Source organism: Pteronotus mesoamericanus, unplaced genomic scaffold, assembly GCF_021234165.1.
Source record: "Pteronotus mesoamericanus isolate MK-2021 breed Mesoamerican mustached bat unplaced genomic scaffold, CSHL_Meso_final contig_202, whole genome shotgun sequence".
NCBI lineage: Eukaryota > Metazoa > Chordata > Mammalia > Chiroptera > Mormoopidae > Pteronotus > Pteronotus mesoamericanus.
The window spans coordinates 3,699,042-3,721,515 of NW_026555086.1; the positions used below are offsets into that span (position 1 = coordinate 3,699,042).

The 22,474-nt window shown below is 46.5% G+C and overlaps 1 protein-coding gene across 2 annotated transcripts in view; it reads right to left on the bottom strand.

Moving 5' to 3' along the window:
* The window catches only part of BRD7 (bromodomain containing 7), a 37,317-nt gene extending 16,429 nt beyond the window's left edge, over nucleotides 1-20,888 (bottom strand). For both annotated transcript variants that reach the window (XM_054570321.1, XM_054570320.1), the window contains exons 1-5: nucleotides 20,572-20,888; nucleotides 19,939-20,147; nucleotides 6,920-7,049; nucleotides 6,559-6,616; nucleotides 2,913-3,057 (exon numbers count right to left, since the gene is read on the bottom strand). In XM_054570321.1, coding sequence (XP_054426296.1) covers nucleotides 2,913-3,057; nucleotides 6,559-6,616; nucleotides 6,920-7,049; nucleotides 19,939-20,147; nucleotides 20,572-20,620 — 591 coding nt within the window. In that variant the 5' untranslated portion in view covers nucleotides 20,621-20,888. The remainder of the gene's footprint in view (nucleotides 1-2,912; nucleotides 3,058-6,558; nucleotides 6,617-6,919; nucleotides 7,050-19,938; nucleotides 20,148-20,571) is intronic.
* Nucleotides 20,889-22,474: the final 1,586 nt, after the last annotated feature.

The window sequence follows — 22,474 nt, forward strand, 5'->3', positions numbered from 1 at the left end:
CCTGGCACTGGAACCCTGGGCTGAGGGGCCTGGTGTGGGGCTGAGACTTCTCGCCCCTGAGATATCCCTCCCAGGTTTTTATCTACCACACGTGGGTGAGGGGCCCGCCTGTTCTGTGCCTGTGCCCTTCCTACCAGTCTGGATGGATGTGGTTTCTTTAATTCTGTAGTTGTCAGACTTCAACTCAACTCGATTTCTGACGGTTCTGAGTGATGTTTGTTCCACGCTGGAGTCGTAATTTTGGTGTGGCTGTGCAAAGCGGTGAGCTGTGTCTGCTACGCTGCCATCTTGACCAGAAGCCCCCCATAACTCTATAAACTTTAGATACCAAGATGAAAATCTTAATCTTACTGCACGAAAAATAAGGAAATACTATCATATAATTAATAGAATAATCTTAACTGAGTAGTTAATCTAATTAGAAATATTACTCTTGGTTTTATATCTTAAATTGCCATTTATATATGAATTCAATATTTTATTTCAGATCTTGACTGTAAACTGAGAACAGTGAGTGCTAAATTATCACAATTTGTCCTACTAAATCCAAATTAACTGAGCAAAAATGTTACAACACTTACACTAATTTTCTTTTATCTGTTTGGGTGCTATTATAAGCTAAACATAATTTGCTGAATGTTGCAAAAATTTTGCCAATATGAAATAAACCATACAACCTCAAAGAGCCAAAACATGTGAGTAGCCAAATTACCAAACTGTACTTTTGGTTTGAATGTCAAAGTACACAGATGTGCTGGAGAATGTAATTCCACAGCATATTTTCATGGTTAAGTAATTTTTAATTGTATAAATGTGAGAGTCATTATGCCAAGGCCTTACTAAGTTAAAATGATAAAAGCCAAACAAAAAAACAATCTGATGCCCCCAAACAAACTCCTCCCAATCAAAACATTCACACCCCACTACTTAATTAGTGATGGCAGCTGAGAACACTGAAATGGAACAAAGACAGAACAGGAAGAGGGAGCGCTGTTTAACAGCGTGTGAGAAGGCTGACTGAAGGGTCACAGTAAGTTGGTATTGAACTCAAAGTGGGTAAAGTCCCCATGGACCTCTATCCCTGGCCAAGCTGCCAGGCAGTCGGGCTCCGCTAGGTCCTGCAGCTTGAAGGCAGCCGCGGATCCACTTATTCCTCAGGCCCCCACACGCAGGCACATGCACTGCGGACACAGAATTTCTCATACGACACTGGCAGGCTGCCAGTTCCCGTAAGCGCTTATTCGTGGCCACCCAAAGGGCCACAGGTTAAGTTGGTACAGATAATCTGAAAAGCTTCCATTCCATTAAGAATCATTAACTACAGATTTGGGGGAAGGAGAGGCAGGTGAGGAAGACACAAGATGACTATGACTATTATCCATACTACATGACCGCCGGGCCCGTAACTGGCAAGGGAGTCCTGGGTCATCTACTGATCACAGGTCTGGCCTGCTAAGGCCACTGGAGATTCCGTGGAGCTCAGCTGTCATGTGCTAGGCTTTACTGGACTTTTGTGTAATGGCACTCAGTCATCTGAAAAGCTGAATGACCTTTCTGCATACTTTTCATGTAATTAAAAAATATCTTGAACAGCCTAATGAGCTGGATAGGCTAATAAATATTACTTTGGGTTACTGAAAAAAATGCACCGATGTAGAAAATTCCGAAGAGTTAAAAGTGCTAGTTCACCTCAGTCCCGACCAGCCTGAACCATCCGCTCAAAAGTGCCGGGGGCCCACACTTCTCTCTCCTATCACCCCAAGGGGGGGACAGAGGACAGCCGCTCACAAAAAGGAGAAACAAAGCTGCTAAGATTTTTTCCATTAAGCAATAATAAAGTCAGAAATATGCTGAAACAAACAGTGCTAGCCTAATTTCCACCAGATGAAAAGCTGGGGAGAACTTCCATTTCTCTGAACTCATGAGAATGTAATTCCAGTTTTTCTGAGTCGTGGGCTATTAGCTATACACTCAAAGTGATAGTAAAGACAGAATTTAATGCTGGTGTTAGTCATAAATCTGAGCTGACTGACATGTGGATGAAAAAAAAAAAGCTGGTAAAAATACTGTTCACTGTCTTATTTTCCTTTTGTAACTGATTAGGGTCCAGCCTGCAGGTCAGTTGAACACGACAATGTGTGTGCATAAAATATAATGGGAAAATAGGCATCCATACCAGTTTAGTTTGTGGTGGTTTGGTACAAAGCTAATTTAAAAACACGAGGTTGTTTTTTTCTGTGGGAGATTAAAAGTGAAGTATCACCTCTCAAATCAACATATACCAAGATGATGTAAAGACAGAAAAAACTTCAACTATAACATTAGGCATATACATAATTTTGGTGGCTTGTAGGTTCCTTACTTGCAAGTTTTTCATTTCCTTCCTTTTAAAATTGAAGGAAATATGCCCAACAAATATCACCCAAGTGAATGAACTTAGGGAGCAATTAACTTTCATCAAACTAGAAAATGTAATTAAACCTCTGTTTAGTATTTCTGGACAAGCCAATTTATTCTCTATTTCAGAGGATACGCACACCTTAAATGTCTAGGAAAAGAAACTACTCTAATTCAATTTTATTAAAATATCAATTTTACCTGCATTGATCTGAAATTAAAAGTGTCTTTTTGAAAACCCCCCAATAATAAGATAACAGATGGCTCATTTCATCTGCTTTTGTATCTCCAAGCTTAAAAATGTTTCAAAGACAAAAATGTACAAAGATTTTTGGATATTAAAATAAACTTAATTCTTTCCAAAACAAAAGCCCAATTAGAATTCCAGATATGCAGGTTTCTACCAAGATTTTGTATATACAGGATCCAAGAGCTTGACTGTCTAATGAATAAGGACATGTTACTTCATATTATAGTTCTTATTTGTCCAATGAGACACAGACAGTTCCAGTTACCTTCAGTTCTTCTATGGACTGGTAGTCATTGTTCTTGATCTTTTCTTTCATGGTACTAAAATCCATTGGGTGTTTAATGATCATGGAGTAGCCGGGAGCGATAAAATCAGTCACGGGAAATGAAAAGAAAGCACTTGGGTCTTTTCTGTGAAGATATAAAAAACGTAATTTTATTTCTACCAAAAACAAATCTACTAGTCTGGGAGCAGAAGTCAGAGGAAACCCTTCAGATGTAAAAAGAATCTGTAGTATGCTAACATGTTTTCCACTGAAAGTTGAAGGAATGATTTTAAAGACTAGTACTATTTAATAATATGGTTAAGGTGTTTTACATACTAACTGTACTCTTAAAGTAGCACCTTCAATAAATGGTGTTGGGAAAATTGGACAGATACATGCAAAAAAATGAAACTAGACCACCAACTTACACCATTTACAAGAATAATCTCAAAATGGATAAAAGACTTAAATGTAAGTTGCAAAACCATAAAAAAATCCTAGAAGAAACATAGGCAATAAAATCTCAGACATCTCTTGTAGCAGTTATTTTTGCCACTGTCTCTCCCAGGGCAAGGGAAACAAAGTAAAAAAACAAATAAATGGGACTACATTAAACTAAAGAGCCTCTGCACAGCAAAAGAAAACCATCCACAAATGAAAGGAGAACCTTCTGTATGCTATAACGTATTTGCTAATGGTACAGCTGATAAGGGGTTAATTTCCAAAATACATGAAGGAAATTTACACAACTCAACACCAGGAAGACAATCCACTTAAGAAATAGCAAAGGACCTGGATAGACTCTTCCGAAGAGGACGTACAGGTGGCCAATAGACAAGAAAAAATGCTCAATGTCATTAATCATTAGAGAAATGCAAACTGAAACCACAATGAGATAGCCATCTCGCACTTGTCAGAATGGCTACCATCAATAAATCAGCAACAAGTGTTGGTGTGGACATGGGAAAAGGGAACCCTCGTGCACCGTTGGTGGGAATGCAGACTGGTGCGGCCAATGTGGAAAATAGGAGAGAGCTTCCTCAAAAAAAGAAAAAGGAAAAAAAAGGGACCTGTCTTACGACCCAATGATCCACTATCCCACTTCTGGCAACCCAGCCTAAGAGTTCCAAAGCGCCCACGTGAAAGCACAGAGGCACCCCCGTGTTCACGGCAGTGCTACTCACAACAGCCAAAATCTGGAAGCAGCCCAAGTGTCCGTCCGAAGACAAGTGGATAAAAAAGCTGTGGTACATTTACATAACAGAATGCTATGTGGCCACAGGAAAGGAAACCTTACCTTTTGTGACAGCATGGATGGACCTGGGGATTATTACGCTAAATAACACAAGCCAGCCAGAGAAAGACAAATACCGTATGATCTCACTTATATGTGGAATCCAATGAACAAAATAAACTGAGGAACAAAATGGAAACAGAGGCACAGAAACACAGAACAGACTGCCGCTGTCAGAGGGGAGAGGAGAGACCGCATGAAAGGCGAAGGGGTTGACCAAAGATCACTATGTGTAACCCACAGACACAGCCAACAGTGTGTTGGTGGCCAGAGGGGTGGGGGCTGGGTGGAGGCGGGCAAAGTGGGGGGAGGGAAAGGGGAACGCCTGTAATAGTGTCAACAATAAAAATAAAGTAAAAAGAAAATCCCAGCAGGGCGTGGTGCGGGGTTTACCTTAGACCAGGACGCCAGACTCCCAGAAGAAGGAGGGTGGGCCCAGGCCCTGGCGTCCCCAGGGCTGAGCCCTGAGGCGCAGCGGGAGCTGCTGGTGCTGGGACCGCCAGTGCCCACAGGGCTGGGGGAGTCTGTGTGGTGTCACTCTGTCGTCTGAGTGATTTTTCCCTCTGGAGGTCTGGCATACTAAAATTTTCTTACTCCAAATAATCACAACAATAAAAGTGACTTTAAAAGATAGCAACAGCAGTAACTTTTAAAATATATTTGCCATGTGCCAGGCCCAGTGACATATATGAGAGCTAATCCTCACACAAGCTTTCAAGGAGTGGTACTTCACTGAGAGATGAGGATACTGAGACTCAGCAGTCAAATCATTTGTTCTAGGTTGCAAGTCTAATAAAAGATAGAGTTAAAATGTGAACCCAGGTCTACGTGCACCTGCCTTTGCTCTTCCTAGCATGATACCTAAGCAATAGGACTAAAAAATAACGAGAATAAGAAAAACATCCAGTCTGAAACTTACACATGCAAACGTGTGCCATCCATAGAGTTACTGCAAACACACACACACCGTCTCTGGAGGACCTCGTCGGGGCAAATCATCCACAGCCCGACATGAGTCACTTGGCCGGACCCAAAACAGTCTCCCTCAACTGGATCAACTACATTCTTTATCAGCATAAGCACCTGACTCACCCAATCACCGCAGCTGTTCAAAACTATGTGGCTCTGGACTTAATTCCTAAATGTCCTGAGCAACGCGAACATCCTTGGACAGAGAGAGACCGTCTGAGGCAGGTTCCTTTTAAGGTGCCACCTTTAACTTACATTCCACTCTTACAAGAAAATTAAAAGGCAGCCAACACACTCTAGTCACACATTCTAATTGAGCTGGGACATCTAATACTTAACCTGTTCACCATTTTGGGACAAGTAAGGAATTATTTATTCAAGTGTAAAGGCTTGAGATGTAATTTTTTCAACTACTCTGTAAAGCCAAAACGGGGGAGAGGCCACTAACCTAGGACGCTCACTGCCTGCAACAACGAGCAGGCGACGAACACGGGGAGCGCTGCTGGGTGCCGGCCCGCGGCCCGCACGCGGCTCAGGGTGCCTTTGAACGCAGCCCAACGCAAAACCGTGAATTTACTTAAAACAGTGTGAGGTTTTTTTTTTGTGATTACATGTCACAATGTATTTAATGTGTAGCCCAAGACAACAACTCTTCTTCCAATGTGGCCCAGAGACGCCAAACGGTTGGACCCCCTGCTGGAGGTTTTATGTTTAAAAATCATTTACGATGTGTTCTGGGGTTGACATGAAAGCACAAAACAGCGAGAAGGAAGTCACTGTGAGACCGCAGGCCCTACGCCCATGACTCCTCTGCCAACAATGTCAGGGTCTTTCAGTTGAAAATGGAAATTCTGAGCAAAAAAAATCAAAATAAATATTTTAATAAAGACTGAGTTATTCTTTTCCCTTTTAAGAACTTAACATTAGCTTAATCTAGATACTGTAGTTTTTAGAACAAATTTCTGCATTTAAAAAGGTCACAAATCCTATTTATAGTATTTTGTCTCTTCTCCCAGAATCACACGAATATACAAAAGGTATTTTTATCTATTAGCAAAGTGGAAATGTCTGTATTGTTTATCTCTGGTTTGAAGCTTTAACATCAGAAGTTACTTCAAATTAGAGAGAAATTTGTCATTAAGAGTATTACGTAACACTCTTCAAGCTGCCAGCTAAAACAAACCAAATAAGAACATCTAATAGTCTGCCTCTTGGAGGGCTTCTATTGCCAGGCAAAATATTTATCATCCACTTTAAAATCAAGTACATTTGGATTTAGGCCACCAAATATGGCTTTAAATAATCAAAAATGGAAAAGTGGTCTGGATACCATATTTCTCATTTTAATTTCCATGTTACAAAAACATTGGAAGAAACACTTACCTCTGCAACTGTCTCATCAGTTGATTCAAAGCTTCTTGAAGGGGTGTCTGTTCTGCTTCTAAAGCAAAGGAGAAAGGAAAAGAGTGGTTTAAAAACGAAGATTCTAGATACTACTGTTTAGATTATTTTCTTTCCATATGACATCTCATATCCATCGTTAAATAACTCACACAGAAATTCCATTTATCTTACAAATAAGTGTGAATTCAAACTGAAGCTAATTTAAAGCTCTTATGTGTCAGAGAGATAAGAAACTTAAAAATTCCATTAAAAAGCTTTTAAACTTTAACTGGAAAGCTAAAACCCCGGTCCCTTTCCCTGGCTGTGTGCCTCGCTCAGGACCGGGCATGATGGCTCCTACCTTCTTGTTTGGCTAACGAGCTCGCAAGGGGCTTCTCAGGAGGCAGGTCCAGTCTGGCAGGGGCCTGGCCCTGGAGGTCTTTTTCTGCCTCACTCTCCGCACGGTCCCGATCTCGCTTCTTTCTATCCTCCTAAATGGAACAATGAGAGATAACTAAGAAATAAATATTTCAGAATACCTTTACAACAAATCATTTTAATTTCCGTGGGAAAAAAAGACACAACTGAAAATTCTTAATAAAATCTTAATGTATTTTACTACCACCTACTGGAAAAGGAGAGAATACCATGTTCATAAAGGAGGAAAAAGTGATTTGACAGTAGGGGACAGAAGAAAACACTTAGAAAAATAATACTATTCCTAAAAGTAATATAAGATATATAGGAATAAATCTGATGATAAACATCTAATACATTTTGGAAAAAATTATGAAATATTAAGAGGCCATTGTGGAAGACCTGAAGGAAGGAAATATACCATGTTCATGAATGGAAAAACAGTCAATTCTCTCCAAAGTAACCTATAAATAAAATGTAATGCCAACCAAAATTGTAAGATGGGATTTTTCATGGACTCTGACAAGCCAGTCATATAACTTATTTTGAAGATCAAATCAAGAACAGTTGGTACTGTTTTGGAGAAAGTCACAATAAGATGTGTCTTACCAGATATACAGTATTTGTACAAAGTGACGATACTTAGGACAGTGTGGGTCTGACACAGGGGCGGACAGAGAGACCCAGAGACCCGACCACGGGGAGCAGGAACAGACGCACGGGGACGGCGAGTCGGGCGGCTTGTTGTCGATCGGGGACAGAAGGGCAGCGCCCGGACGACTAGCTGTCTCCGTGAACAAGGGAGGTGGAATCAGGGCTCTACCTCATACCATACTCAACGGTAAATTCCAGATATATTAAAGACTCAAATGTACAAAGCAAAGCTTTAAGTCCTTGGATAAAAGAACCTTTATGACCCAAGAGCGGGGACAATTTTTCTTATCCACAGACAAAGCTAAAAGGTTAGCTATTGACTGAGATAAAGTACTTGAAACATAAATAACTCAAAGCATTAGCAAAGGTTATGCAAAGAACATTTACAGTTTCATGTAAAATGGTAAATAACCCAGTAAAAAAAATGGGTAAAGGGTATCACAGGTAATTCTCAGAAGAAACCTGATACGTCATGAATCATGAAAATTAGCTCAAGCTCCCTAGAACTCTTGAGAATTATAAATTTAAACAACAGGAACGCGTTTCACATCTCTCTGGCAAAAATTAAAATGTCAATGTCAGGTCCTGATGGAAATGTAGAGAAATGGGCCCTCACACTGTGCACGTGGGCGCGCGCACAGGCACGACCGCGAGCGGCACAGCTCCGTCCCTGGCAAGGCTGACGGCCCGCCCCGCCCCCGCCCCCCCTCCCCGGCCCCCGGCCCCCCGCTCCCGGGCAGGCGCCTGAGCCTCCTCTCACCAGGGACCGCGGGCCTGGAGAGCGCAGGTCTGGACTGCTTGGGCCCACTTCCGCGTGCGTTCTCCTCAGGAAACGTCTGTACTGTTTTCAATCCCGAGCTGGGGGTCCCCATGTGGGGAGGACCTATGACATTTTCTCTGGGGGATTTAAGCATGTTGGGAGTCTGGTATCCACGGGGGCCCTGGGCCAATCCCTCCCGGCCTCCTGGGCCCCGAGGGACAACTTAGGCTTCTGCGGATTTCTGACCGTGAGGGGGGTCAGTGCTGGTAACCCCTGTGCTGTGTAAGGGTCCAACAAGACGTACAACAGTATTTACTGCAGCACGCACTAAAATAGTAAAAAATCAGAAATAATCCAGTGCCTACTAAAAGGAAAATGGATTAATAAATTTACACAGCAGGTAAAATTAAAAAGCTGAAGTTACACTGTATTAACATGTACAGTATTTGGAAACAACTAGAGAAAAAGGTTAAGAACTGTCACAAGATCAGTTACATAAAGTTCGGGTACATGTAAGCGTCTATTATTTGCGGACGCGCGCAGAGGGAGTGAAATGATAAGAACAAGGGTGCACGCGACACACCCCAGACTCGCCCGCCATGAGGGGCTCTCGAGGGAGGGGAGGAGAGGAACGGGGCTCCTGAAGCGCACGCAGGCGGCTGCACCGGGCCTGCGCTCACCATGTCTCAAAAACACAGAAACAAACATGCCAGAACAAAAAGCGACCAGAAGGCAAATGTGGAGATCTGCTAAAGCTGGATGGTTGGTATGGCAGCAATAGTTTTATTAGTCTTTGTAGTTTGCATTTTCTTAAATTAAACTTTGAAGTAAAGTTGTCCAAAAATACCTATTTTAAACTCTTGAGAATCAAGATTCACCACAGGATCTTATCAGCTCAAAGTGTGGGCCCGGTCCCCGACTGACCGGCAGCTTCAGTACCATCTGGGAAACCTCTAGAAATGTGAATCCTGAGTTCTGGCTGTCAAGTTCCCACGTGCAACAGAATCACCTGCAGGTCTTGGTGAAACACCGGTGCCTGGGCCCTGTCCCCAGAATTAGGGTCCCTGGGCCTGAGACAGAGCCTGTGCGTCAGCGCGACGAACAAGCAGCTCCCAGGCTGTGCGGGTGCTGCTGGGCAGCAGTCACACCGAGTGCCCGACACAGAGCCACATGCTCTGTTCTCAAGACCCCGCGTCTAGCACGGGACACTGGGCTGGTTGCGGGGTCCCGGGGAATGACGCTATAAACTGCCCGCTGTGCGCTTGATCTCAGCGGCCATGACGCCTGTTTTTTATGGCCTCACGGCATATCCTAGAGCAGCAGTTTTTGACTCTGGAAGTTCCTATCTTTTGCTCAGAAAACTGGCATGCCTCTTTTGTAGGTCGGCTGGTTTAGAACTCTGTTCAGTGGGAAAAGGACCCCAGAGACAGAGACCCATCCCTTCCTAACCAACAGAAGCTGCGGAGGGAAGGCAGCGCGGAGGGCAGCGGGCGCTCCGCTGGGAGGCCAGGGCCCCACGAGTCTGGAGCAGGGTCAGCGCCCCTTTCTGTCAACGGTGAGAGAGAGAGAGAGAGAGAGAGAAAGAGAATGTGTGTGTGTATAGGCTTTGTGGTCAGTAAGGTCTGTCACAGCTACTAACCTCTGCTGTTGTGTCATTGAAACAGCTGTAGACAATATGTAAATAAATGAGTGTGGCCGCGCGCCAATAAAACTTTATTTACAAAATTAGGTGGTGCTGACCAGTTTGCTGCCAGTGGTTCAGAGGCTTGAGCTCAAGCTTTAGCATCTTCCTTAACCTTAACGCACTCTGAGGCTGCCTTAGGCAACATGTATCCTCTCTCTATCACCGGCAAGACAGAGACGTGACTGTCGACTGCATTTATCTAAAAGAGTGAATGAGATGGCGAAATGAGGCCAGGAAACAGGGAAATTGAAAAGTACAAAGGAAGGTACGATGTCTGTGAACTACTCCTACCTAGTAACTTTATCTAGTTAGCCGCGTCAATAGTAACCACTTTACTGTTCAGTATGGCAAAAGAACAGAGCCTTCTGGGCTGGAGTCCAAAAGAGAAAAGGAATATAAAACATGGACTTGGAAACCACCCTAGACTAAAGGGAGATACTGTAACATGTTTTTGCCAGACCAGGAGTTCGGAAAACTAGCTTCGAGTTTACCAGAATGCGACCTTGAACAAGCCACCCCATTGTTTTAGTCTCAGTTTCATCTATAAAACAAGAGGCTTTGATCTCTACAGCTCCCTCTCCACCTAAAATTCTGATTCCAACCTAATTTCCTTTTTTATGACTCAGAATGTACTACAGGATCATACTGTGAACATCTCCCAAGTAACACGACATGTAAAACCAAAGTTACAATTCTGGTTTACAGTTAGCATACTCTGCTAGCTACACAGAGAAAACCAAACAAAAACACTAGAGCCATTTATCTTCAGGCAGCCAAACAAGACGGGTTTACAGCTGACAACTTATAAAATCGGTTCAGATTCTGCCACTGCCCCCTATTAGTGACAAGGTCATGGATAAACTGTGTCATTTGGGGGAGGCTAGTTTTCTCATTTTTAAACCAGGCAACACTATACACCTCAGAAGGTCATTGTGTGGGTTAAATAAGGCAGCGTCTGTGGAATTTCAGTGCAGCCCCCAGCACATGGTGAGTGCTCATTCATTCCTGCAGTCAACAAATACACGAGGTTCGGCCGTTTGGACACACACTGGGGGTAACCCGCACACAGCCCTGCCCCTGGCAGCTGGCAGCACGACCACAGAGACGAACACTGAAGAGCTCATTTAAAAAACTAAACAGGTTTCGAGGAGAGTGAACTGCTGGTGAATTAACTGAGACTGGAGAAGGGCAGGAGAGGTTCTCAGGAGCAGCAGCATCGGAGCTGGCACCGGAGGGAGAGTGAACTCAGCCAGGGTGGGGGTGGGGGGGTGGGGGGGGTGGGCCGCACAGTGCTCCAGGCAGAGGAAGGGTTCTGTGGGCGCGCGGGGCGGAGCAGGGGAGGGAGAGGCGGCTTTCTCCGTAACCACAGACACGTCGTACTGATTTCAGACGGCGCTCCGATTTATCCATGACTCAGGGGCAGGCTAGCTCACTGATCTGTGACACTCCAGAAGCAGGCCGTGGCCCACGCACACCAACAGCACTCGGCGCGCGCTGGCGGACACGGGCACCTCTCGATGCAGTGCGCCGCGGGCAGGGCCCGTGCGCTCCAGAGACAGCAGGAAGGGGCGACGTGTGTGAGGACTGACAGCTGCAGTCCCGAGCAGTAGGTAGTGTCCTTCAGACTGGCTAGTTTGGGGGATTTTATACATATGTATTTGAAAAAAGAATATGTATTTATGTGTGTGTACATAAGGCTTCCAGTGCACAAAACAATTTCAGAACTTTCTAAACCTGTCGGGTTTAGACTTCAGCTGAAGAGATCAGTTCTACTGCCTAGAAGTGCCACCCTGTTTCTAGCCCCAGGTGAGACACAGCCTGCCACACAACCTAGCTGTCCCCTGCGAGGCGTCCCCAGCGCCCCAGAGCAGAGCGGGAAGCCCTTTCCGCAAGGCTCCTAGACACTGTGCTCATTTGCTAGAATTTACCACGCTGTGAACTTCTTTCTCCTGCTGGTCTCACTCCCCGCCCCTCTGAGCTCTGGCAGGTCAGCAACTGTATCTTGTCACTGTGTGAGCCCAGTACAGAGCCTGGCAGATAACAAGTGTCTCGTAAAAATACGTTGAATAAATAAATAAATGCCCCGCGATCAGAGGTGACACTGCCCTGACACCCTTAGAGCCCTCCCTTCTCCAGGAAGATGTGTCGCTGAGAGGTGCACCGCAGGCAGGGACAGCGGAGAGGGGAAGGGGGATGGCCGGCTGTCACCCCAGATAAGCCACAGCAGCCCTGCGGTCCTGGGCGTGGCAGGCGTCACAGCCAACAAGCCAATCACTTGTGTTTTGACAGAATTCCACTTTGCTTAATAATTAGAGTTACTCATTTCTCCTCTGTAGTTATAAGCCACCTCAACCTCCACGCCTCGGTTAGCTCTGCAATAACATGACAGTACCCACCCCACAGGGGTGTGAGGCTTAAAGGGCGACACCGCTAAACAAAGAACGGAGAACAGTGCCTGGCAGGCAGTGAGCACTCGCTGTCAGCTTTCATGAGTAGGTATTCCCCTTGGGGCCTGGTGTAGTGCTTATTAGAATTTATTTATATAGATAAGCTTCCCATTTTCATTCTAAGTTTTACTTAACCTCAGCTTTATACGTATCCTGTATGTTAATGCTTATCATTAAAAACATTTTTTTAAACAACTCATTTTACTCTGGTAACATCCTTAGCAATGGGACCAGCCTAACTTCTTTGAGCAGCTAAGCCTGAATGAAGCTGACTGGCAAAGTTGTTAAAACAGAATCTGGATTAGAATTACGCTCTTCTGAACAGGTCTGAGTTTCAGCAAAGGAATTCAGACCTTTCTCCTGAGCTCTTTCAGTGAAAAGCCTTCTAAGCAGGCTTCCTTATACCCGGTCTCCACTCTCTTCAATATATACTAGGTACTGTTAACAGGTCAATATTAGTAAGACTCAACTTTTATCATCCTTCCATTCAGGACTCCGCGCGGCCTACACGTTAAAGTTCGAACTCCCTGCTGACATCTCAGCTGCCTGTCCCATATTGTCCGACACTCCTCTTCATGCTGCTTGATGTCCCCTACACACACCCTCACATCTGCTTGCCTTTAAGGCTACTGTTCTTAATTCTGCACTTGGAGAGCAAGCGTCCTTACCTCCACACCTCCATGCAGGAGTGTACAGCATTCTACTCGGGGACCAGCTTTTTAAGCAGGCATAGAAATGAAAACTGGACATCAGGTTATCTTTGAAAACACCTGAAGTAGCCCATAAAGCTGCTCGACTCATGGCTTTATACATACGGTCCTTTACATTTAATTGCACAACATGTGAAGAATACAATACAGCTGCAGCTGAGAGTGTGTGTGTGGTTGGCCCCACGCTGACTGGATAGGTGGTGTGGCATCGCTACCTTCTGATTTCTAAAGACCCGCTCAAATGCTCCGTCGTGAGCAGTCTCCTGGACTCCTCCAGCGCCAAGGAACCTCAGGAGCACCAGAATGAGAATCCCCATCTGCTGGGGCCCTGATTTTACTCTTCCAAGTGCTGTGAAGGGGTGGAGGTTGTATCCCTTTTAACAACAGTTTAAGCTGAAGCCCTCACACGGGCGGGATGTAGCTTCTCCTCCGGCTCTGACTGTGACCTCACAGAAGCTAACTGAAGCTCTCTGAGCCTCAGTCTTCTCCTTTCTGAGAGAGAAGATGGCATGACCCAGCAACCCCACTTCTGGATGTGAAGCTGAACCAACGGAAGCGGCATCTGGAGGAAGTACCCGTACACCCATATTCTCAACAACATTATTTACAACAGGGAAAGGGCGGAAGTAAACCCAATGTCCAATGATGGAGAGACAGACACAATGTGGTCCACATATACAATGCAATATTACTCAGTCTTAAAAAGAAAATTCTAACACACATCACAACACGGATGAACCTTGACGACATCATGCTAAGTGAAACGAGCCAGACACAAAAAGACAAATACTGTAAGATTCCACCTATATGAGCTATCTAGAGTGGTCTAACTCATAGAGACATAAAGTATCAACAGAATAGTGGTTGCCAGGGGCTGGAGGAAGGGGGAAATGAGTAGTTAGTATTTTATGGGTATGAAAAGGTTCTGAAAATTGGTTGTGCCACAATGTGAATATATTTAACATGACTAAACTGAATATTTGAAATTATTAAGATGGTAAATTTTATGCTGTATGTTTTTACCACATATTTTTTTTAAAGAGAGAGAGAGAGATGAGCCCTGGCTGGAGTGGCTCGGTGGATTGAGTGCTGGCCTGACACCAGAGTCGCCGGTCCAGTTCCCAGTCAGGGCACAGGCCTGGGTTGTGGGCCAGGTCCCCAGTAGGGGGCGTGTGAGAGGCAACCACACACTGATGTGTCTCTCCCTCTCTTCCCCTCTGTCTAAAAATAAATAATAAAATCTTAAAAAAAAAATAGATGAGCCCTGACTGGGGTGGCACAGTTGGCTGGGAGTCATCCCACAAAGCAGAGGGTCACCGGTTTGTTTCCAGGTTGGGGCGTGTGCCTGGGTTGTGGGTTCGGTCCCCAGTCAGGGCATGGGGAAGAGGCAACCGATCGATGTTTCTCTCCCTCTCTTTCTCCTTCCATTCCCCTCTCTAATAAATAATATTAAAAAAAGAGAAGGATGATAAAGTTAATGGTGAAGCGTAAAATAGATTCACATTGTGCACAACCAACTTCCAGAATGTTTTCATACACATTAAATACTAACCCATTTCCCCCTTTACATACGAGTTCTGTCCATAAAAAGTTCAACCATTGTTAATATAACAAGAACAGTTTGCGCAACATTGATGTAACTTGGCAGCCAAGGAGAATGCACATGTGTGAACAATGACGGCTTCACCGTACTAATCAGTGGGGGCAGTCGACACCGTTGAGTGAGCATGTGCACTGTGTGGCCATCACTTTCAGAATGACTGAGTAGAGCAATGAACCTGTATCAAATTGTGCATTAAGCTTGAACATTCCTCTGCAGCAACTATCTGGATGATTCAGAAGGTCACAGCTACGGCAACTGGTCATTGGCAGCTTCATCACAACAATGCGCCTGCTTATGCATCATGTCTTGTGCAGAGCTTTTTGGTGAAACATCAAATCACCCAGGTGACTCAGCACCCGTAGAGCTCTGTTTTGGTGCCCTGTGACTTCTGGCAAAATGTGAATCTATTTTACGCTTCACCATTAACTTTATCATCCTTCTCTTTTTTTAATATTATTTATTAGAGAGGGGAATGGAAGGAGAAAGAGAGGGAGAGAAACTAAAATCATCTTTGAAAGGGAAGAGATTTCAGACTGTCAATGAGATTCAAGAAAATATGATGGGCAGTTGATAGCGACTGGGAGAACTGTGTGAGGTCCCAAGGTGCCCACTCTGAAGGGGACTGAGGCGTCATTGTCCCATGTACAATGTTTCTTGTATCTTCTTCAATAAAAGCCTCTATTTTTCCCATTATGTGGCTAGATACTTTCTGGACAGACCTTATACATAAAGCACTAAGCACAGAACCCAACAAGTAATGAGTGCTTATTAAGTACTAATCATTTGTAAAGTGCCTATGTCGTTTTTCAGCAATCATAATGGGTGCACAATTCTGTCATTTCACTTAAAATTATTTTATAAACACTTTTGTAATTGTTATAGGTCACCACTTTATCGGTGTAATGGCCTACGTGGAATTGTACCGCTTACACCTTAGTTTTATTTAATTGTCCTCATATGCCCATACTGTTACATCAAATGGTACGAGCGTTTTTTTCATAGGCAGTTATTGTTTTTCTATAACGTGGGAATAAGGGACTTGAAAACATTTAAGGCTGAATCTTTTTTAAGTTTTCTTTTTTCAAAAAAAAAAAAGATTTTATTTTTAGAGAGGGGGAAGGGAGGTAGAAAGAAAGGGAGAGAAACATCAATTGTGTGGTTGGTTGCCTCTTGCGTGCTCCTTACTGGGGACCAGGCCAGCCACCCAGGCCTGGGCCCTGACAGAACTGAACCAGCGACCCTTTCATTCGCAGGCTGGCACTCAATCCACTGAGCCACACCCGCCAGGGCTAAGGCGGAATCTTTAGGAAAGGGTAATATCATATAACAAGGGTTAAACCAGCATGCAAATTCTCTGCCAACTGCTCAGCATTCAAATATTTAAGGGAAAAAAAAGCCAACGCATTTTCACAGCAGTGATGTCTAGATTACGGTCTAGTTAAAACCAAGGCATGCTGTATGCTGTACTCTCAATGTTCTGCAGGGAGAAATACTATTGGTTCTACCTGTTGGGGCACTTTAAACTAATATAATCAGGCATTTCCTACCCAAAAGAAGAAAATCGCTTAATTAAGGCACCTTTGAAAAATTATAGGGTTTATCTTCTCATTGTTTTGGCCTGGGAAAAAAGATGGCCCAAAGAGCCTCTACAGAGCTAATGACCTCAAAGAATCTGGAAATGCCCCATGATCCCTAGCCCCAAGTCCCCAGGCAGTGGGACCCTGGGCAAATTCACTTCACTTCTCTGTGTCCACTTGACCTTTCCTGCCTGTCCTACTGTGCAAGGTGTTATGTCTGAATGCGACTGTGGACGCAAAAGCATCTTGATCTGCAGTGGAATCAGAATATAATGGTAGTTAATGATATATAAAGCCACTGTCGAAAAAGGGCAGAGTGGCTTGAACAGAAGGGGAGATGTCCAAGAGCCTATGTGGAAGATACCTTATAAAAGTGTACAAAATATGTGTACAATGAGGCTCACTACAGCATCATTTGTAACATTTAAAAGTGCTATTATATAAAACAAAATGTAGCATATCAATATAACTGAATACAGTGTAGTTAGTAAGGAGAGAACTGATAGAAGAAATGAAGAATGTATCAGCTGGCGTTATGGGGTAACCACTGGAACTAAAACTGGAAGTGGTTAAAGGGTCTACACCCTAAAGTCCAGCTAAACAAGATGGCGAGAGCAAAGACGACAGGAGAGACGGAATGGATGAAAGGAGCCGACAAATCGGGGAGATGCAAGGCAGTGGAGGGTCTGCAGGTCAGAGAAAGCAAGCTACCTCCTGCATGAAGAGGCAGACAGCTGTGAGAAGAGTTCACACGCCAGGGATCTGCAAAGGCCCAGAACCTGGAGACACAAGGCACCAGGGCCTCCAGGTCTGGACCGCCATCAGGAGTGGGGAGCGGAGCTGGACTGCGAGCAGAGCAGTTTTTCTCGATAGAAATTGAAAAGCCCAGAGAAAATATCCTATAGGGTACAGACATTTGGGGGTTCCCCACCAAAATGATCAGGTCTCTGTTTAGTGGCTCCACAGTGAAGTCCACCAGCTGACAAACTTTGCCCAGGCAAAAAGCATTTCCTTAGCCTTTTTGTGCTGCATATTTATATACAAACAGGCTATAAAGGCTCAACAGGTAACTAAATGAAGCTTCTGACATAAGAGACCAAATAAATTAAAGAACTTTAGGGGAAATAAAGATAATACAGAGAACAAAAGAAAACTGGAAAAAAAAAGAACAAATTGCTACTAAAACAAGGACAATTAGAGAACAAGAATGGTTCCTAGAAATTAAAAAAACAGATTTGAAATAAATTCAATAGCAAAACCAGAAGGTAACGTTTAGCACTCTCCTTGAAGGAAGAACACAGAGAACCAAAGAGGGAAGAGGGGAGAGCAAAGCTGACGACACTCAGAGGTGAGCCCGGGAGCCCCGCGCCAACGGTGGCCGGGGCTCTGGAAGGAGAGGAGAGGCCAGGGAGCAAAGGCAAGGCTCCCAGGAGACCCTCAGGCACGCCTCGCCGGGGGAAGGACGGTTCCCTGTGAAGCACAGCCCTGAGGGTGAGGGCGAGGATCCTGGAGGTTCTGAGCGAGCAATACCGGTGTAGGACGAAGAAGCACAACGCCCACTGACTCCTCAGCAGCAAAGGCGGGAGCCGGAAGACCACACGGCAACGCTTTCCAGGTCCTGGGAGAACAGCGTGCAGTTGGAAGTCCCCGACAGGTCACGGCACCAATCTGCACGAGGCGGCCATGAAGGCAGGAGAGAGGTTTGCAACAGGCAAGACCTTATACAAATCACCCCCCGTGAATGCTTTCTTAGGAAGCTGCCAGAGTTCAGACTCCACCAGAACAAGGGAGAAAAATCAAGAGGAAGGCGTGGGTCCCAGCAGCCTGGAAAACCCCAACGTAGACCAGAGCAGGGGCGGATTGGGGGCTACAAGAATGATGTCTCCAAACTGAGGGAAGTGCTTGACTACAAAACAGAAACCAGAGGGGCTTTTCACATCTGGATTTGTCCATCCCATTTGTCTTCAGTGAACAATAATCAAACACACACACCAAACACTGATGTAACCAACACGTTGATGTACCCATCCTGGGAGAATGGAGCAAGAAGTGGGGGCGTGGAGCAGTATGAGAATGCAAACTGAAATTCCCATCTTCTGTAACACCCTGTCAGTAAAAGATGTAAGCTGAGACACCGGTCAGCAGCAGTGCAAACCAACATTCAGAAACAGAGACAAACGTACAAAGAGAAAACTACAAAGCTGAGGAAGTGAAACTCCAGGATGGAGCAGGAGAATGCTTTTTGTCAAAAGCCGTGCAGTACTCTCGACTTTGTAAAACTATGGTCAGGAATTACTTTACTACTAATAAAAAATAATTTAAAAAAACCAACTAGTTACCTCTAGAGAGAGAGGCCACATGGGGAAGTGGGGTGAGGAACTCCCCCGCCCCATTTTGTTCACTTCTGCACCACTAGAAATTCTTTTTAAAAAAAACCATATGCATATATGGATTTTATAATTTAAGAAAGGGAAATATCAGATAGTTCAATATACTGTCACAGTCTAGGGGAAGGCAATAAAAACGGAGCAGAAAGGGACAGACTTAAGAAACTGCAAAGAGAGACTCTCTAAGATTTAATGATTTACCAATGTGTTTAATCCCATGGAACAGAACACTTCTGTTGTGTGTCTAAACAGAAGGGAAATTGTAAAGCCAACCTATGAAAATCTATCTACAATACAGTAATTGATTTAATAAGGCACTTGGTGCCAGGTTCAAACTGGGACGTGCCAGGGAGTCCAGTGTAGTTCTAGGTATGTGTGCTCATCCTTCGGCATGAGGTTAATTATCACGATCTTGCCCAGCTTACAAAACAAGGTGGCAGCTACTTATTTTGCCTCTAGTAACTGCCAGCGATCAAGAAATGCTTATTTTTATTACTGGTATCATATCCCTTAAAGGTCTCCATCAAATTTCCTCAAATAGACTCAAACTGTCTGAAAAGATGGAAGCTGCCCATGAAATAGGTGGCATTACAGCATTTGTTTTGGAGCAAAATGTGGACCTGGATAGATCTCACTTCTTTTTTTTTTTTTTTAACTTACTGATGGGGGGGCGGGGAGAGATCGGTTTGTTGTTTCCACTCATTGATGTTCCACTGGCCGATTCTTGCATGTGCCCTGATGGGGGGATCGAACCCGCAACCTTGTCCCGACGACGCTCCAACCAACCGAGACTCCCGGCGAGGGCGACCCCACGCACTTTTGAAACGAGTATTTGACCACCCTGGACCCCGAGGCTCTGGGAGGGGGAACAGGCGCCGGGAAGCAGCCCTGACAATCAGGGCGAGCTGCTCGGGCACCTGACGGGAGAGCACAGCTGTCTACGCGTACAATTAAACAGAACGGCTGAAGCTCACAGGTGATGCCCGTTTCCACTCAGCCCTGCGCCTGCTCAAAACACGGCGGCCCTGGCCGGCGGCTCGCGGGCCGAGGGAAAGACGCTGAGCCGGGCGGCAGGAGGCGGCAGCAGGGCGCAGGCAGAGGGGCCACCTGTGCGACGCACAAGCCGCGCAGCCCCGTTTACCTTCACGCGCCGGCGTTTTCTCCCCTTTTCTTCCCCGGGAACCTGCTTCTCGCCTTTCTTTCTCTTTTTCCGCTTTCTGTCCTTGTGTTTGTCATGATCGTTCTTGTCTTCGAAGAGGCTCGAGTCGTGTCCCGAGCTGCCGGTGGAGAGCTCGGTGACTTCGTTCCCTCCCACTTTGAGGACCAGCTTCAGGGGCTTCTCTACATACTCTTTAAAGAAAGGAAAGGGGCTCGATTACAGCTGGCACTCAGGGGGCGGCGTGCACGGCGCCGTGGCCGCCGGGCGGGGAGGAAGGCGGCGGAAGCCCCGCGGCGCGGGGCACGCAGCGGGCGCCCCGAAACACCTGTTGAATGACGGGCGCTCGCCGAGTGGGTGCCCCGAACGCCGCCGGGCCTCTCGGGGCTGTCGCACGCCTCCCTACGCCCCCCGCCGGGGCCAGGGGTCCAGGGTGCCGCCGCCGCCGCTGCCCCTGCCCGAGGTCCGCGCCGCGTCCGGCGTCGCGCCCCCTTCGCCGGGGCCTGCCCAAGGGAGGCGCGGCCCCGGCCTGCCTCGGGCACTCGAGGGGGTGTCGAAGGCGCGAAAAGCCCCCGAGCGGCCGCGGGCTCTCCGTCCCCACCGCGACCCACTCCTCACCCTCGTAGAGGTGTTTGTCCGACTTGTGCTTCTTGTGCTTCTTGCCCATGTCCGACCGGGCCCCGGTGCCCGCCCCCCGCGCCAGGCCCAGGCCGTGCGGCGCCGCTTCCGGTCCGGGCCAGGCGAGCGGAGGGCGGGAGCGGGGCCCGCGAGACCCTGCGCCGCGAGGCAGGGGGACGGCGTGCGCCGAGCGGCGCGAGGCCCCTCACGAGAAGACAGCGAGCGAGACGCGGCCGGAGCCCGTGAGAGGCGGCGGGTCAGCGAGCGGCCAGCGCGGAGGCGGGAGAGATGGCCCGCCGGGCGCGCAGGGTGCGGCCGACTGTGCGTGGCGGCCCCTGGCGGCTGGAGGTGGCGCTGCAGCCTGCGGGCCGGGGGTGGAGTCCGGGCCGGGGGCGGAGTCCGAGCCTGGGGCGTGGCCCATGCTCCGAATCTTCCCTTCCTCTCTTTCTCACGTCAGTCTTCCTTACTTCCCTTACTGTCTAGGGTTCTCGCCTTCTCTCATTTCTGTCTCTCTTGTCTCTTTCTCTCCCTCCTTTCAACTTTGTTTCTGACTCTCTCTCTCTCTCCCTCTTTTCCTCTCTTTACCCCTTTTCTTTCCTCCTTCCTCCCTCTTTCCCTTTTCTCTCCCCCTCTTCCCTTCATCCCTCCCCCTTTCTTCCTTTTCCTTTTCTTTTCATCACCCCTCCTCTGCCGACCACTCCTGCCTTCTATCTCACTTTCCCTTGCTTCTCTCCTCCCTTTAACGATATTTATCATTGAGCCAGATCCAGCAAACCCAGCACAGTGGTAACTGAGGGATTCTAATGTTAAAAACAAACAAACAAAACAAACAAACCCAAAAAACAAAACATAAAAAAACGCGAAAAAACAAAACAAACAAACAAACAAAAAAACCCTATAAAACTTAGGTGATGATATGTAAAGGCGTTCATGGAGCTGGGACCAAAAAAGGCGTCCAAAAGCTTGGCTTCGGCCGTTGCCTGTAACTCTTTTTGCTTAGGGAGAACTGCTGCACCAGCTCCCCTGTCGGTCTGGCCTCCATGGTGGCAGGTGGCATCCCTTACTCCAGGCCGAACCAGTGACTTTACCCATCTGCCCCCAGGTGTGCAGTCAGCTCCCCTGGGGCAGGGTCTGGTCCCTTTGATTCCCTTGGTATCCACAGCACCCAGTACAGCAACTGCTGCTGTGCAGGCAACCCCTGAGAGCGAGCTGACTCTCTCTCTGCCTTTTCCATCCCTCTGATGATGCTGGGATTTGGAAAAGTGTCTGGTTAACACCTTCATGCCACCCAGTGACCGACTTCCCTCCTCCCCTCAACAGAGGTCCTCTATAGTTCCCCCAGTGTTCACAACTGGGAGAAATGAGTAACAGCAGGGAGCAGAAAATGCTTCACAGAACAAGTTCCTGGGAGATAGAAACTCTAACTCATCCAATTTTTTATTCCCGGCTCCAGGACAGTGCCCGGCACATAAAAGGCACCAGAAGATGCTTGTTGAACTGAGCCATGCTGTGTCGGGCAGACTCTAAAATGACCCCTAAAGATTCTTGCCTGCTGGTATTCGTGTCTTCCACCTGAGTGGGGACAGGCCCAGAGACTGCTCCTAACCCACAGAATATGGCAAGGGTCATGAGATGTCACTTTTGTGATTCACTTACATGAGAGTGTGACTTCTGTCTTGAGAGCCAACTCTCTTTCCTTCTTGGCTGGCGCGCGTCGGTGATGCAAGCTGCCATGTTGGAGAGGCCCACGTGCAAGGAGCCGAGGGCCGCCTCCAGCCAGCTGGGCGCAGCGCGGTCCCTGCAGAAGTGTTGGTTGGATGAATGAATGAATCATTGTTCCTGGTTTGTAATGATGATTCCTCCTCTCCAGAGGGTCTTTTTGGCTGGAAACTGGTGGCCTCCA